This window comes from Heptranchias perlo, chromosome 6, assembly GCF_035084215.1.
Source record: "Heptranchias perlo isolate sHepPer1 chromosome 6, sHepPer1.hap1, whole genome shotgun sequence".
Classification (NCBI taxonomy): domain Eukaryota; kingdom Metazoa; phylum Chordata; class Chondrichthyes; order Hexanchiformes; family Hexanchidae; genus Heptranchias; species Heptranchias perlo.
The window spans coordinates 13136087-13152701 of NC_090330.1; the positions used below are offsets into that span (position 1 = coordinate 13136087).

Sequence of the window (16615 nt, forward strand, 5' to 3'; positions counted from 1 at the left end):
CCTTCAAGATTTCACTGTAGAATTATGTCTCAAAGACAAAAAGATAAGGTGAGCCAGGTGCTTTGTTTCAACTTACCATGTTTGAAGTTTATAGTTGGCGGATTTCTTTATCATACCATTTGGTATTTTCTGTTGCTATCAACTGTCAGCTGGAGGTGTCTTATCCTATCCTCAGCCACATCCACACTTCTATCAGGTATCACTAGAGTAATCAAGCATGCGAACCTTGGCTGATTTTTTTTTCCAGTTCCTCACCATTCCTCATAAATGTTCACCACTCTCTGTGAAGTAGTTACATCTGATCTGTCCATTCAGCTTCCCTCTTCTCAGCTTCACCTCAGACCCCTCACTGTCATTTATGGTGCCAGGGTAAACAGCTTCTCAGAGTTCAACTTGTCGCTGCCCTTAACGATCTTGAATACCACAATAAGATCCTTTCAGTCTCTCCTTCTCTAAGATAAACAAACTGAGATTCCAAAGCCTTTCTTTGTAGCTCTCTTTGGAGGCGGAGAATCCTAGCCCCATCCTAGTATCTGGCCCTTCCAGCACTCTCCTGCTGAAGCTGAAATTCCATAGGGGTTCTCCCGATCGTCTGACGTAACGTCGGCGGAAGATCCTCGGAAACCCTGGAGTAATGGCGTAAACACTGTCTTCGTAAAGACCAATGTTACAGCTGGATGTTATGATTGGAAGAACCCCCCCCCGCCCCGTAAATTAAATCCCTTCCTGAGTTTGTCAAAGTTTGGTAATTTAAGGTCCATGGTGACCATGTTTAAGAATATGGAGAATGACAGGCCGCGACTGCAAATGTTATTTGGGTCGAAAGTGAGAAGCAGCTTCCATTCTTCAGCATTGTTTTCCTTCTATTGGTGAGCAATTTATAATTTTTGATTCTTGTGACTAAATATTTTCAAATTAATGTTGGTCATTAAGAAACTGGAATCTAATATTGATGATGCCGGGGCTTAAATTGAATTAAATGCAAGCTTTTAAAACACCAATTCCATAACTGAAATGGATAGTTGTGCGGAATGATAAATTAATTGAAGCTTAAATAAGTTGGAGAGGAAAAATCATTCAATGAAATTTTTGAAAGGGTAGTTTGTTATATGAAGGACAAAACTCGTGACGAGAGAATTAAATGAACATTTTGCCTGTCTACAAAGGGATTATAAGATGAGTATTTTTCCTGGCAAGTTGCACACTTCTGTTATTGCGATTAGAATACTGAACCTGGGCTATGGTTCCTTCTGAAGGATTGAACTAGACCCTTAACATCTGTGAGTGAAAGGAAGCTTTATATAAACAAGCAGGTTATTGATCAAGCTTTTGCCTCTATCTCAAGGAGAACAGGGGGCTCCTTGATGCATGCTGACTGTTCAACAAAATGCGAAGTTTAACTGTCTGAGTCCATAGGTGTTCAAAATCATGAAGGGTTTTGATAAGAGTAAATAAGGAGAAACTGTTTCTACTGGCAAGTGGGTCAGTAACCAGAGAAATCAGATTTAAGATAATTGGCAAAAGAACCAGAGAGGAGATTATTTTTTGCGCAGTGAGTTGTTAGGCAGTGTATTCCAGATCATAAGAGGGTGGTGGAAGCAGATTCAATATTAACTTTCAAAAGGAAATTGGATAAATACTTGAAAAGGAGAAATTTGCAGGGCTATGGGGAAAGAGCAGGGGAGTGGGACTAATTGGATAGCTCTTTCAAATAGCTGGAACAGGCACGATGGGCCAAATGGCCTCCTCCAGTGCTGTATTATTTTGCTTCTATGATTTTATGATACAAACTGTAAGAATACTTTCAAGAAAACCCATGGATACATAATCTCTTCTGTTTCTAGTATATGTTTCTTTTTTTAAAAAGAAGTCTTGCTCCTTAGACTACTGCATAATATTTTTTTTACTCATTCTATATCCCTCCAATTTTCTCCCCTCCTGTCCTGATGGTGCTGATTCATGGTGGGTTTGGTTCCATTGGTGTTGGTCATGTATTTCAATGAAGTGGCCATTCTATATGTACAAGCCTAGAAAATGAGTGTTGGAATGCTACTTTATTATGGGGGTCACAACAGCCCAATCTCTTTCTGTCCTCGCCTGATGCATGTTTGCATACACACAACAATAAGAACAACTTGCATTTATATAGCACCTTTAACATTGTAAAATGTCCCAAGGTGCTTCACAGGAGCGATTATCAAACAAAATTTGACACCGAGCCAAATAAGGAGTTATTAGGTCAGGTGACCAACCGCTTGGTCAAAGAGGTAGGTTTTAAGGAGTGTCTTAAAGAAGGAGAGAGAGGTAAAGAGGCGGAGAGGTTTAGGGAGGGAATTCCAGAGCTTAGGTCCTAGGCAGCTGAAGCCATGGCCGACAATGGTGGAGGGATTAAAATCGTTAATGCGCAAGAGTCAAGAATTGGAGGAGTGCAGAGATCTCGGAGGGTTGTAGCGCTGGAGGAGGTTACAGAGATAGGGAGGAGCGAGGCATGGAGGGATTTGAAAACAAGGATGAGAATTTTAAAATCGAGGTGTTCCCGGACTGGGAGCCAATGTAGGTCAGCGAGCACAGGGGTGATGGATGAATGCGACTTGATGCGAGTTAGAATACGGGCAGCAGAGTTTTGGATGAGCTCAAGTTTATGGAGAGTTGAAGATGGGAGGCCGGCCAGGAGAACATTGGAATTGTGAAGTCTAGAGGTAATAAAGGCATGGATGTGGGTTTCAGCAGCAGATGAACTGAGGCAGGGGCGGAGACGGGCAACATTACTGAGGTGGAAGTAGGGGGTTTTGGTGATGGAGCGGATATGTGGTCGGAAGCTCATCTCAGGGTCAAATAAGGACACCAAGGTTGCGAATGGTCTGGTTTAGCCTCAGTGGCTAGGGAACGTAGTTTGCGGCGGGGACCAAAGCCAATGGCAGTGGACTTTATTAATGAATTTGTTGATAAGTTTTTGATAAGTTGTTGATAAGATGGCTTTGGTCTTCCCAATATTTAGTTGGAGGAAATTTTCGCCCATCCAGTACTGAATGACTGACAAGCAGTGTGACACATCAGACAATGGAGAGGTCGAGGGAAGTGGTGATGAGGTAGAACAGGGTGTCGTCTGCGTACATGTGGAACCTGACGTGTTTTTGGATGATGTCGCCGAGGGGCAGCATATGCACACGCATACCCTTTCCACCAAAAGTCACTGACGAATAATTAGGAGCAGGATCCCTTGCTGATTTCTCCCCCTTTTGTTGTCCACGGCAATGAATTTCTCAAATGAGCCATCAGGGAGTTTACTGCAGCCTAGGCCCTAAGCTCTGGAATTCCCTCCTGAATCCTCTCTGCCTTGTTCCCTCTCTATCCTCCCTCCTTTAAGATGCTCCGAAAAACCTACCTCTTTGACTAAGCTTTTGGTCACCTGTCTTACTATCTCCTTACATGGCTCAGTGTCAAATTTTGTCTGAAAGCGCTCCTGTGAAGCATCTTGGGATGTTTTACTACGTTAAAGGCGCTATATAAATGCACATTGATGCAATGTGTTCATTAACTAAGTCCTTGAAGGATTTCAAATTATGAAGATTAAAAATGCTCCCTAGATTTATTTTCTTACTACATTGCTACATTTTTTGGTCCATCCATCTCAACCTCTGGAGTACAAATTTATATTTTGAGAGTTAGCAGGCGGTTGATGAAAGTTTAAAAAAATTTGTTCTCGGGATGTGAGCGATACTGGGAAGGCTGTACTTATCGCCTGTACCTAGTAGCCTTTTTTGCTCTTCTTAAACTGCTGTAGTACTTGTGGTGATGGCACTCCCACAATGTTGTTAGGTTGGGACTCCAGGATATTGGCTCAGTGACAATGAAGGAATGGCGATTTATGTCCCAGTCAGGATGGTGTGGAACTTGGAGGTGACAGTGTTCCTAAGACGTTTCTGCATTTGTCTGTCTCGGGTGGTAGAGGCTGCTGGGCGGGAGGTGTTGTCGAAGTAACCTTTGTGAGTTCTGTAGTGCATGCCACATGATCACACATACTGCAGCTGCAGTACACCAGTCATAGAGTGGGCAGTTATTGAGTCCAGTGGCACGAGAGCCAATCAAGGGAACTGCTGCATCCCGGATGGTGCTGAGCTTCTCGAGTCCTGTTGCGGCTGCATTCATCCAGACAAGGGATGAGTATTCCATCACTCTTCTGATCTTTGCCTTGATGATGGTGAGGCTTTGAGGAGTCAGGAGATGAGCCACTCATCACCAGTACCCAGCCAATGCCCTGCTCTTGTATCCATGGTGTTAATATGACTGGTTCAGTTAAACTATTAGTCAGTGATGACCGCCAAGAAGTTGATGGTGGGAAACTTGCCAATTATAGTGGTTTTGGAAGGTCAGGCGGATGTTGTTGGGCTCTTACTTATGGGAGAAGGTCATTGTCTGGCATGTACGTGGTGCGAATGTTATCGGCCACTTGTCAGCCCAAACATGGATGTTGTCCAGGTCCTTCTGTAGGCTGGCATGGGCTGCTTTATTACTTAACTATGCTACAGGTATACATTTGAAGTAGTTATCTGAATGTTTAAGGTGGCCCTCAGCTGATATGAGACAATGATAAAGACTTATGTTGTGGATTGGGAATGTTTTAACTTGAAACCTATGAGCAAACGCTAAATTGAATTTAGCACTGAAGTCAGGGTAGTTTGGTGTATGAATAATAGCGGTCTGCTTATCAGATTTAACTCAATTCCAAATCATGCATTCCTATAATTAGCATTACTGCAAGAAGAAGAAAAACAGCCAAATAAATACGACATGATTTGTATCTAGTTATAAAACAAAAGGATGACCGAAAGAAAAATCTGACCGAATTTTAATTTTCTTCTTTCACTTTCAAATATTAATTGAAACAGAAGCACTCTGGGTTAATGACAGCTTCCAGGGCACGGGGGCCCCAGTACATTACAGAGCTGTTTCCAAGCAGAAACAATGGCCCAGATTTTGCTGGAGTGGGGCATCATGCAGCGTGCCCCGTTAGTTAGACTTTTTCTCCCACTGTTCAGCTCGAAAAAATGTTTTGCCCTGTAAGTTGCTGGAAGTGCGAGCTGACAATGGAATGAGATTCCACAGTTTAAATGGTTCCCTTTCTGGGCCGGAGAGGTTGAGTGGCATTGCAAGAACATAAATCAGTCATTAAAAACGTACTTACGCTGTTAAGTTCCAGCCCTGACTTTCTGCGGTGAGTTTAATCGGTAATTAATGTGCAAATGCAGCAACTTCATGAAACTCACGGGGAGGTTGAGGGCGAGCTGCCGTTTTCACGAGGCTAACGACTGAGCGGCGCAGATCGCCCAGCAACGTGTGGAGATTCACAATTCACGGGGTTTCTCTTCCTCGCCGCGAGTTACTGGACGATTTACACATTAATAGCGGCGTGTGCCATTGAACTCACCGTTATTTTAGCAGCAAAATCTGGGCCAACATGAAAGGCGTATCAGTGAGGCGTATACACGCATAATTAGAGGCTGTTGCAGATCACACGTTGGCCGTGCAGTCCTGTTGTGCTTCTGGTCATGGTGTGACGTTACATTGTGTGATTGTGGCATGATGTTACATAGTATGTATCCAGCAAGTGCCATATTGCCAGTTTGCATCTGCATGAGGTCACGCAGAAAACTTTGTAAAACTCAACCAGAAGTGATGTTATTTACATTGTATCTATGGAATATCTTATCTTGTAAGAAAATAAATGATTAAATATTTTGTGTAAAAAAAAGTGCAACTGACAAAAGATGTTTCTATAAACAATCCTGTTTCTATGTTTTTGATATCCTTAAAAAAAGTTCCAAAAATAGTTCAGTGAAATACTATACTCAACATATTTTAAAAGTAAGTTTAAAGTCAAAACCCTCTGTTGAATGCAGCAGCCTTTTATTGCTCTGCTGTGCTGTAAATAAATAGAAAATCTTGTTATTTTCCAGGCTTACCAACTATCTCGAGGAAGAATATGGGCCATGATCATCATACTGTGTCTCATCGCTGCCATCCTTTCAGCTTTCTTGGACAATGTCACCACAATGCTTATCTTCACACCAGTAACCATAAGGTACTTGCTCTGTATTGTGGTGAACTTTCTTTACTGGTGCAGTTATGAAGTTATTCTCCTGGGGGATGGAGATAGAAATTCAGAGCCCATTGAAGTTTGAACTTATCAAATGTGGCTTGTTCTTTTCAAGGGGCACGTTGATAAATCATCATCATCATCATCATCATCATCATCATCATCATCATCATCATCAACAACAACAACAACAAAAACAACAACAACAATTTAGATTTATATAGCATCTTTAACATAGAAAAATGTCCCAAGGTGCTTCACAGAGGCATAATCGCAAAAAAAATAGGAAATCAGCCAAAGAAGGAAACAATAGGAAGGGTGATCATAAATCTGGTCAAGGAGGTAGGCTTTAAGGAGGATCTTAAAGGAGGAGAGGGAGGTGGAGGGGTTTAGGGAGGGAATTCCAGAGCTTATTACCTAGCCGGCTGAAGGCACGGCTGCAAATGGTGGGTCAAAGCTGGGGGGGGGTGTGGGGGTTAAGGTTGCGCATGATGATAGAGTCGGAGGAATGGAGAGTTCAGGATGAGGAGTTATAGGGTTAGAGGAGGTTACAGAGATGGGGAGACGTAAGGCCATGAAATGATTTAAACATGAGGATGAAAATTTTAAATTTGAAGTGTTGGGGGATCCAATGCTGGTCAGCAAAGACAGGGATGATGGGTGAGTAGAACTTGTTGTGGGATAGATTACCGGTAGCAGAGTTTTGGATGAGCTGAAGTTTATGGAGGGTGGGAAGCTGTCCAGGAGTGCATTGGAATACTTGAATGTGGAGGTGACAAAAGCATGGATGAGGGTTTCAGGAGCATGTGGGCTGAGGTAGGGGTGGAGATAGAAGTAAATAGATTTTGTGACGGAGAGGATATGGGATTGGAAGCTCAGCTTGGGGTCAAATAGGATACCGAGTTTGTGAACAGTCTGGTTCAGCCTGAGACAGTTATCAGGGAGCGGGATAGATTCGATAGCAAGGGTGTAGAGTTTGTGGCAGGGACTGAAGAAGATAGTTTTGGTCCTGCCAATTTTTAATTGGAGAGGAGTAGCGGTAAGGTGCTCCAAGGAGGAGAAAGTACCAGAGGAGTAGGAGTGAGACCAAGGTGTGATTTGGTAATAAGAGCCACACTGCCACTGCGGCAGTTTGGGCGGAGCAGGAAAGTATAGCCAGTTGGGGAGGTTACAGTAAGAGGCAAGGCCCATTAACCAAGCTTCAGTCAAAGCCATGATGTCAATGCAGTATCCACAATAAGGTTGTGGATGGCGAGGGCCTTGTTCGTGAGTGAGTGGTCATTCTGGAGGGAAACATAGAGAAGGGCAGTGATGGTTGATCTGCTGACAGAGTCCATGGGGTCAGTAAGGAATGGGGTGAACAAAATGAGAAGGAGATTGGCAAGGTTAGAACCCATATCCTGGTTGTAAACCGAGGACTGGGAGGAGACAATATGAAAGAGTCCAAAGTTAGAGTCTGAGCTCCTGTGGTGGGATGAACTTGAGTTGTGGACAGGGTGAAGTCAGTTTGTAGCATCCATGAACTAATGTCCCGATTTGGAGATACTTGTGGAGAGTGAGTGAATCCAGCAACCGTTCGAGGGGCAAAATTTCACTGGGTGCGCTGCTGGAGGTTTGAGTTTGTCACATGGGACTTGATCACTTTCACATGGGGATTCCTCCTCACCCATTAAAAACATTAGTAGAATTAAATAAAATACTGACTTATTGAAGCTTCTTCCAATTTCATAGAAAATGATGGACTGTTTGCTTTTCCCAAGTGGAGGGAGTCTAATCAAAACTCCACTCAGCCTTAATACTCCTAAATATTAAATGAAAATAGTTCCATAGGAGAATATTATTTTCATTTGATTTTTTTTTAATAAGAAGTCAAGTCACATAATTGAAAAACAGAAGATTCAGTCACTCTGTTTTCGCCACATATAAAATGAGATGATCGCCCTTAAAATGAATGCCCCGTGTCACCCAGTTTTGTTCTATGATATGCGGCCAGACAAACTAATACACACAGGAACAGGAAACTCTGCCCCATATCTCCATCACAATAAGTGACAGTTCAGTCTTCGCATCAGTCAATGTTACCAGTGCAGTCAATGACTGCCAATGGATTATAATCATGATTTACTGCACTAGCACTGCGCATTGACTGAATTAAGTTTTGCTGCTAAAACATATTATTTTACTTTCATGGTCGATGCTCCAAGTTCATATCTCTGCCCTTGTTAATACCTGCTTGAGTCTTTAAGGTCTCTTATTTTATTGTGAGGATAACCTGTACTTGAAAATGATTGTTTGCTCTTCCTGAAATGTACCAGCTTTTTTTTACAGAATACAAAAACTTTAGGAAAAAGTAGTTAAATCTCAGAATACACTTTGGGCGCAACCAGGAAATTGCGTCAAAATGCCCTTGAAAGTGCACTGGTTAGGTTACCCGTCAAGTTTCCGCTAAAATTTATTTGCATCATCACAAACGTAAAATCTTCCATGAACCAGCGCAATCGGGCAGGGTAACAGAACGGAATCGTCTCTATTTTTCTTTCCATTACAAAGTATTCCTTGATGTATTTAAGAGTGGTAACTTGGTGCAGTTTCATTAATACAGCTGAAAATGGGTTCATCACCAAAAAATAAGCATTTTTAATAAAGGTGTCGAGTCCTCCACCTGTGATTAACCTGATTAAGATCACTGAAAATGACTTAAAAAGAGCTATAGTGAACCATTTACTAGTTTATTGATGTACACTAGTCAGTTTCTTAGCAAATTAAATATTTTTTGATACAAAAAAACTTTAAAAATGTGCCTAAGAAAGTGAATGCAACTTGAAGAGCCTTCGTGAACCAACATAATCGGCGGAATCTCCAAATTTCAACCTGGAGCGTGTCCAGATTTGTGGGCGGGGCCTGATTCGGGCAAATTGAATCTTGAACCACCAACAACAACAACTTGCATTTATATAGCACCTTTAGCGTAGTAAAATGTCCCGAGTCACTTCACAGGAGCGTTATCAAACAAAATTTGACACTGAGCTACATAAGGAGATATTAGGACAGGTGACCAAAAGCTTGTTCAAAGAGGTAGGTTTTAACGAGCATCTTAAAGGAGGACAGAAAGGCGGAGAGGTTTAGGGAGGGAATTCCCAAGCTTAGGGCCTAGGCAGCAGAAAGCACAGCCGCTAATGGTGGAGCGATTAAAATCATAGATGCGCGAGAAGCCAGAATTGGAGGATGAGCATTTTGAAATCAAGGCATTGCCAGATTGGGAGCCAGTGTAGGTTAGCAAGCACAAGGGTGATGGATGAACAGGATTTGGTGCGAGTTAGTATATGGACAGCAGATTTTTGGATAAGCTCAAGTTTATGGAGGATGCAAGGTGAGAGGCCAGCCAGGAGAGCATTGGAATAGTCGAGACTAGAGGTGACAAAGGCATGGATGGGGGTTTCAGCAGCAGATGAGCTGAGGAAGGGGCGGAGACGGGCGATGTTACTGAGGTGGAAGTAGGCGGTCTTGTTGATGGAGCGAATATAGGGTCTGAAGCTCATCTCAGGGTCAAATAGGATGACAAGGTTGCAAACGGTCTGGTTCAACCTCAGATAGTGGCCAGGGAGGGGGATGGAGTCGGTGGCCAGGGATCTAGCGGAAAAGATCACGGAAAACACAAGCGGATGTGGTTTTGGATGTAACTTATGTTTAAAATTTCCTGATCTTTTGAGCTGGTTTGGCTGATTTCACCTGGATTGCATTGATATAACTAACAGAAACTTGACCATATTATCTGGAAGTTATTTTGTTCTGTTATAATTTTATAGGTAGTGAGAACTCTCTTCAGATTATACTCACATAACCTGATTTCTGGTTGCAGTGTGACATTACAGTGTGAGGTTCCATGTGTTTCTGCTTGTAGTGTGACCTTGGTGTGTCGTTATGCAGTGTAGTCCTGTGTGTTTCTGGTTGCGGTGTGACCTCAGTGTGATATTATGCTGAGTGATCCTTGAGGGATAGAGTGTAATATGATAGGTTAACAACTTGGCATAGATAAAAGTGCATCATGGGATAGTTAGCATAGATGGCTACAGTAAACCACAGACATACATTGGGTGTGCTTCAGTAGAAAATTAGAACATCTGGTAAGAAATAATGAGGAACAATTGCTTAACAATACAAAAGTCAGAATTAATATCTTTGTATTGTGAGAATGTATTCTGTGCGATGGAGCCTAACACATGATCTAGATTAGGATATTACGATTCTGCAGGCCAAAGCTGAGCAAGGAGGAGGTGTTGTCAATTTAAGAAGCATCAAAGGTTTTGTGTAAAGAATTATGGCTAATTTGGAGACAAAATGTCTGGTTTAAGTTGTAAATTCTGGAAAGGTGTGATGTGTATAACTGTGCAAAATTGTGTTACCTTTTACTGATAAGAAATGAAATATTTTCCACATTTCAGTGAGATTGAAGTATATGTGGTGGAACATTGCCATCTACTGTTGTAGTAGCATATGATATATAAGGATCACAAGATAATAATCTCAGAATTGATAGGTTCAGAGCAAGTCATCTGACATTGCTTAGAAGCTGTTTCACTGACTGTATGAATAGGATCACTTTCAGTAATTGTTTCATATTTTACACTGAAAATTCACTTGGATTGGTGAGTAGTTCGCTGACCCAATGGATATCCTACTTGTAAGTATATAGACTTGTACGTTCTGTCGATATTAATAAAGCCAACAAGTTAATTTATCTTTGGCGTCCAAACCTATATAATTTTGATTAATCTACTTGGTTGATCTAACAGTCCCATATGTTTTTGGTTGTGGTGTGTTCTTGGTTTGACATTATTTGATTTCCTTTGTGTTTCTGGTACTATGTGACATTATGCTGCACGGTTATATGTGGTTCTGGTTACAATGTAATGCTATGCTGTGTAATCCTGTGTGTTTCTGGTATTGTGTGATGTTATAGTGTATGGTCCTGTGTGTTTCTGGTTACAGTGTAACTTTATGCTTCATATTTCTGTACGTTTCTGGTTATAGTATGACATTATGCTGTGTGGTCCTGTGTGTTTCTGGTACTATGTGATGTTATAATGTGTGGTCCTATGTTTTTCTGGTTACAGTGGTTAAGAATGCTGTGATTGGTAAAACCATAAACTTTATAAGGAATATTAATCAAACACCACAAGATGAATCAAAATAATCCTATCACTTTGACTCGTCATCAAAGGAACTGCTAGAGATTTTACCATCCATATCTAGAGTTTATTAGATACATAAAATTTAGCTCCATTGAGCCATTTTACATTAACTAGTCTAAAATAAATTGACAGTTACATGAACTATCCACTTTTTAGAGGATGTAGTGCCCTACAGATTGAACAAGTTAATCTCTTCTTGCCAAAATCATCATAGAAGAAGTCAAACAAAATCATCAACTAATGTTTCTTTATTAACACACCTCCAATAACACAATTAACAGCATCTTAATTCTATGCATTATTCTGCATGGTCCTGTGTTTTACTGGTACACGAGGTACTTGATCATCTGTTATTACCTTACATAATTAAAACCTCTACAGGCACAAAGGCAGTTTAAGTGTATCATAATAACTCAGCATCAGCTGAGCTCTACTTGGTACAAAGTAAAGTTATACTCAATGTCCAAGATTGATCCACAGTCAACAAGGATAATTAATGGTTAGACACCTTGTAAAATTGACAAGCTAGTCGCTTTGAATAACTATAGTTTTGTTTACTACTGATAGACTCATGGCTTTAACATCATCCCTTGTTTTTATATAACCTTGTCCTCCTCAGTTGGTCATTTTAGAGTTGGCAGGCTTGCTTTCCTCTAGAATATTTGTATTCCCCTCAAGGATACCTGTGAGGTTAATCTCCATCTGTAGCCATAACATTTCTTCCTTCTCTTGATGTCTGCTTTTTTCCACATAGACCTAACCTTGTGTTCTGTTCTCAGAAGCTTAATTCGTTGTGATTCACTTAAATATTTGTCTTTATCTGGCTGGACTTCTGAAACTGGAAACCTTTTCCAGATTTACCCAAGCCGCTCTGAAATCCTGTAAACTTCTTTCTCACTCAAAAACTACATTTAATTTTACCTATTCCAGTAGCTGACAGAAGTGCATAATTCATTTTATTGCAAAGTTTCCTTTTTGGTGATAATCCCTTAGACATATGTCACGAACTTATAATGAGCAAATTTTAATTACTTAATGGGAACCAGGCCTGCAGTTACAATCTCTTAACGTTCTCTCACCTTAAATAATGGTAGTAAAACAGTGTGAGATAACAATGGCTCTCTGTCAGATTGGCTCTAATACTCTTATCATGATCAGATTACATAACCCTCCATTCAACCGTGACAAGCCTGGGTGTCCCTAGTTGTGGCCACTGACTGGAACCAACTGCTAGCTATGAAACATGCTTTGCTCTCAGACTGCTGTCTGACATACTCATAGTTTTTATCATAAGCTCTTTGTTTTCCCTGAGTTCAGTAGAATTGTTGAAAACCCCTTTCTCCTACTCCCACAGTTCAATTTAAATCAATATTCCAGATTAATCTTTTTCCATACCGTATCTCATTGAAACATACAAAATTCTTACAGGGCTCGACAGGGTAGATGCAAGGAGGATGTTTCCCCTGGCTGGGGAGTCTAGAACCAGGGGTCACAGTCGCAGAATAAGGGGTAGGCTATTTAGGATTGAGATGAGGAGAAATTTCTTCACTCAGAGGGTGGTGAATCTTTGGAATTCTCTACCCTATAGGGCTGTGGAGGCTCAGTCATTGAGTATGTTCAAAACAGAGATCGATAGATTTCTAGATATTAAAGGCATCAAGGGATATGGGGATGGTGCAAGAAAATGGCGTTGAGGTAGAAGATCAGCCATGATCTTGTTGAATGGCGGAGCAGGCTCGAGGGGCCGGATGGCCTACTCCTGATCCTATTTCTTATGTTCTTATTTACTATCAGGTCACTTCTCAAATGCCTCCTTTCCAGGCTGAAAAACCCAAACCTCTCTGTCTTTCCTCATAACTCAGACCTTTGACACTAAGGATCAACTTCATGGCTTCTCTCTGAACTGCCTCCAGAACTTGAAGTCTGCCTTTTTTCTTGGCGACCAGCACTGGATGCAGCTTTCAGGGTGAGGTCTGGCCAGTGCGGTGTACAGTTTGATCATGACTTACTGCGACTCGTACCTTACTGTTTTGAATATAGGAATTCAATGTTCTATTTACTTTGTTGATTGCTGCTCTGCATTGATTGGTCATATTGAGCACCCCCCAAGTCTACTATGTCTCCTAAGCTTCTTTCCACTTCATCTGGAGCAATTTCAACATCATTCATGGAGTATGTATGTTGTCTATTTTTCTTTCTTATGTGCAGTACTTTATATTTGCCTACATCAAATTTCATCTGCCATATATTTTGTTTAACTCATCCTGTAACTTCTGGGCTGCCTCCATCAATCCTATTGCCTCACCTAATTTGGTATTATCTGCAAAACAGACAACTTTGCACTGAGATTCTGAAAAGATTCCCTGATATGAATTAAAAACAGTACTGGTCTCAACACTATGCCCTGGGGCACCTCACTATGTACTTCCCCCTACCCTGACATGACTCTTTTAACCATTGTTTTCTACCTTTCAGACAATTTCCTGGCCATTCCCAAGTTTTACGCTGAATCCCTATAGCTATAAGCTTAACCAACAGCCTTCCGTATGGAACTTATCAAATGCTAAAAGAGCAGGGAGTTCTCCTGGTTTCCCGGTCACCATTCCTCCCTGAACCTCAGTCACTGGATGTGAAGTGCTTTGGGACATCCCAAGGACGTGAAAGGTGCTTTATAAATGCATGATTGAGATTGGGAGCTCAATACATTGGGAATTGTGGCTGCAAATACTGGTCTTACCACTAGGTGGTGCATTGGATTGAAGCTCCAACACTTTGTACAGCAATGATGTCCACTGGTTTTATTTTTTAAACTGTCTCTTTATTTTTTTTTTAGCTTCTTAAACATCACATTTCGAAACTTTGTAGTATTTCCACTTTTTTCACTGAACGCTAATTTGTCCCCCAGACTAAACAAAATAACTCAGATTGGGTGATCGCTTTGCTGAACACCTCTGCCCAGTCTGCAAGCGTGTCCCTGACCTACTGCTCGCTTGCCATTTTAATTCCCTAATCCACTCCCACTTTGACCTTTCTGTCCTTGGCCTCCTACACTGTTCCAATGAAGCCCAACGGAAGCTTGAGGAACAACACCTCATCTTCCGATTAGGCATTTTACAACCTTCTGGACTCAACATTGATTTCAATAACTTCAGATCATAACCACTCCTCCCATTTTTTCGGACAGCAGATGCCGGTAATGGTTCTGCTGTTTCCATTTACAGCTCCTCTAGACCCATCTTTTGTTTCTTTACTTGTCCCATTACCACTCTCCATGCCCTCCACCCTATCAGAGACCTTCCCTTTTGTTCTTTCCTCCCCTCCCCTTCCTCCCCCCCACCCTTCCCCGGTTCTGTACTTGCTTAAAAACTGTTTAATCTTCAACTTCTTCCAGTTCTGACGAAGGGTGATTGACCTGAAACGTTAACTCTGTTTCTTTCTCCACAGACGTTGCCTGACTTGCTGAGTATTTCCAGCATTTTCTGTTTTTATTTCAGATTTCCAACATCCGCAGTATTTTGCTTTTAAAATAACTTCAATTTTGAACATCGTCCTGTCACATTTGCCCCAATCTTGGAATAAATGCCTGCTCCATGTCCGTTCTGAAAAGTGTTTTAAAAAAATGATTGAAGTAGTCATTAGATGCTATGTACGTTTTTGCACAAATACTTAAAAAAAATTCTGACCAGGAATTTCCTCGGAGCCAACTCTCACTCTGCTGCCATACGCAGGATTTCCGCCACACTCATGGCGAAGTTAGGGTGGCGGAGTGGGAGCTACTACGAGGAGATTTCCTGCCTCTGTTTTCCTGAGGGACCTGAGCCTTAAGTGCAGGGTCCAGACAATGTGCTCTTTCCCTCATTAAACGGGGTCTTTCCGAGACAAGAGCCTGCACTGCAGAGCAGTTGGATGGACAAGGCTGCCTGCTCCTGAGCCACTACCTGTGCTGCTCGTTGCCCAGCAGCCAGTGTAAATAGTCCCGGGAGAACTTCCCCAACAATGTTTTTTTTTCCCTCCGCACAGATGGGGTTGCCAACTCTGGTTGGGCGTATTTCTGGAGGTTTCATCACGTGACTTCCTGCCTCCAACCGCCTCGCCCTCACATTTCTGCCGTCCGTCGCCTAAAATGTCCACCCTCGCGGTTTAACGCCTTTCACCACCAATTGGAAGGCAAACAGACTCCTTGTTTCCCAATTGGATGCTTCTTGACAGTCTGTCAAACACAGCCTTTTTTCCAATCTCCAATATTTTTATAACTAATAAATAAAAGCTTTCAAAGAATATGTAAAGAAAATACTTTTTTAAATACCCCTATCATTTTTCTCCAGGGTTTTGCTCACAGCAGCGTCCTAGAGATTAATCTTTAATTGCTGGAGAATCCAGGACAATCCTGGACGATTGTCAACCCTACCCACAGGGAGATACCTTCTGGTGTTGTACACCTCAGAATGAGAACTGAGGGAATCAGATGCATCTCCACATGCACAGGTCCTCTCCACCAGAATATTTATTTAATTTGATGGAATGGAGATACAGGAAAGGACGAGTTTTACTTTGATAATGGGTTTGGCTATAATTTTTGTTTTGTTTTTTTCTCCCAGCGGTTACTTTGCAAATTTTAAAATTTCTAATCCAGTGAGCTGAACTGCAATTAGTTGCTGGTAGGCATGGAAAGGTTTACCTCTTGCAGAACAGGCCAAACCTCAGTCATCAAGTTCGAAGAATGACAGTTGCATTGAATATGGAACTAGCGGGGGCATGAGATTAGGAGAGGGATTAGCTGCAGCTATCAGGATAAAGCTGACTTGCTGTTAAGAGGCATTAAGGAAACCCTGAACGGCTGCTGTGTGAAGAATATCGCATTCAACTCACAAATATATCTGGCATTCTGTTTCACAAGAGTCTCCGTAATACTTGAATCACAAAAGAAATGCTCTAATACATGATTAACACCCAGTAACTAGTCAGATGTTGCTTTTAGCCCTGTTAATAGTTCAGTCAATGCAACAATTTCTGTGATGTAGTTAATCCCTAATTTCCTGAGCAATGCATTTTTAATTTAATTTTTAAAAAATGAAGATGCAAATCATCAAGCTGCCCTAATGCTATATTATTCTTTGCATTAGGGTTTTCTAGAAATACTTCACGTTGATTGTGGAGAGGATATCAGTGGTAAACAATTTTACAACACCAAGTTATAGTCCAGCAATTTTATTTTAAATTCACAAGCTTTCGGAGGCTACCTCCTTCGTCAGGTGAACGATGTGAAAATGAAATCCTCGAGATTTTCACATCGTTCACCTGACGAAGGAGGTAGCCTCCGAAAGTT

General features: G+C 41.5%; 1 protein-coding gene across 1 annotated transcript in view; it reads left to right on the top strand.

The window, feature by feature from the left end:
- Nucleotides 1-16615, top strand: part of oca2 (oculocutaneous albinism II) — a 386742-nt gene that overhangs the window by 152790 nt on the left and 217337 nt on the right. Inside the window, exon 12 of the mRNA XM_067985374.1 lies at nt 5958-6082. Coding sequence (XP_067841475.1) covers nt 5958-6082 — 125 coding nt within the window. The remainder of the gene's footprint in view (nt 1-5957; nt 6083-16615) is intronic.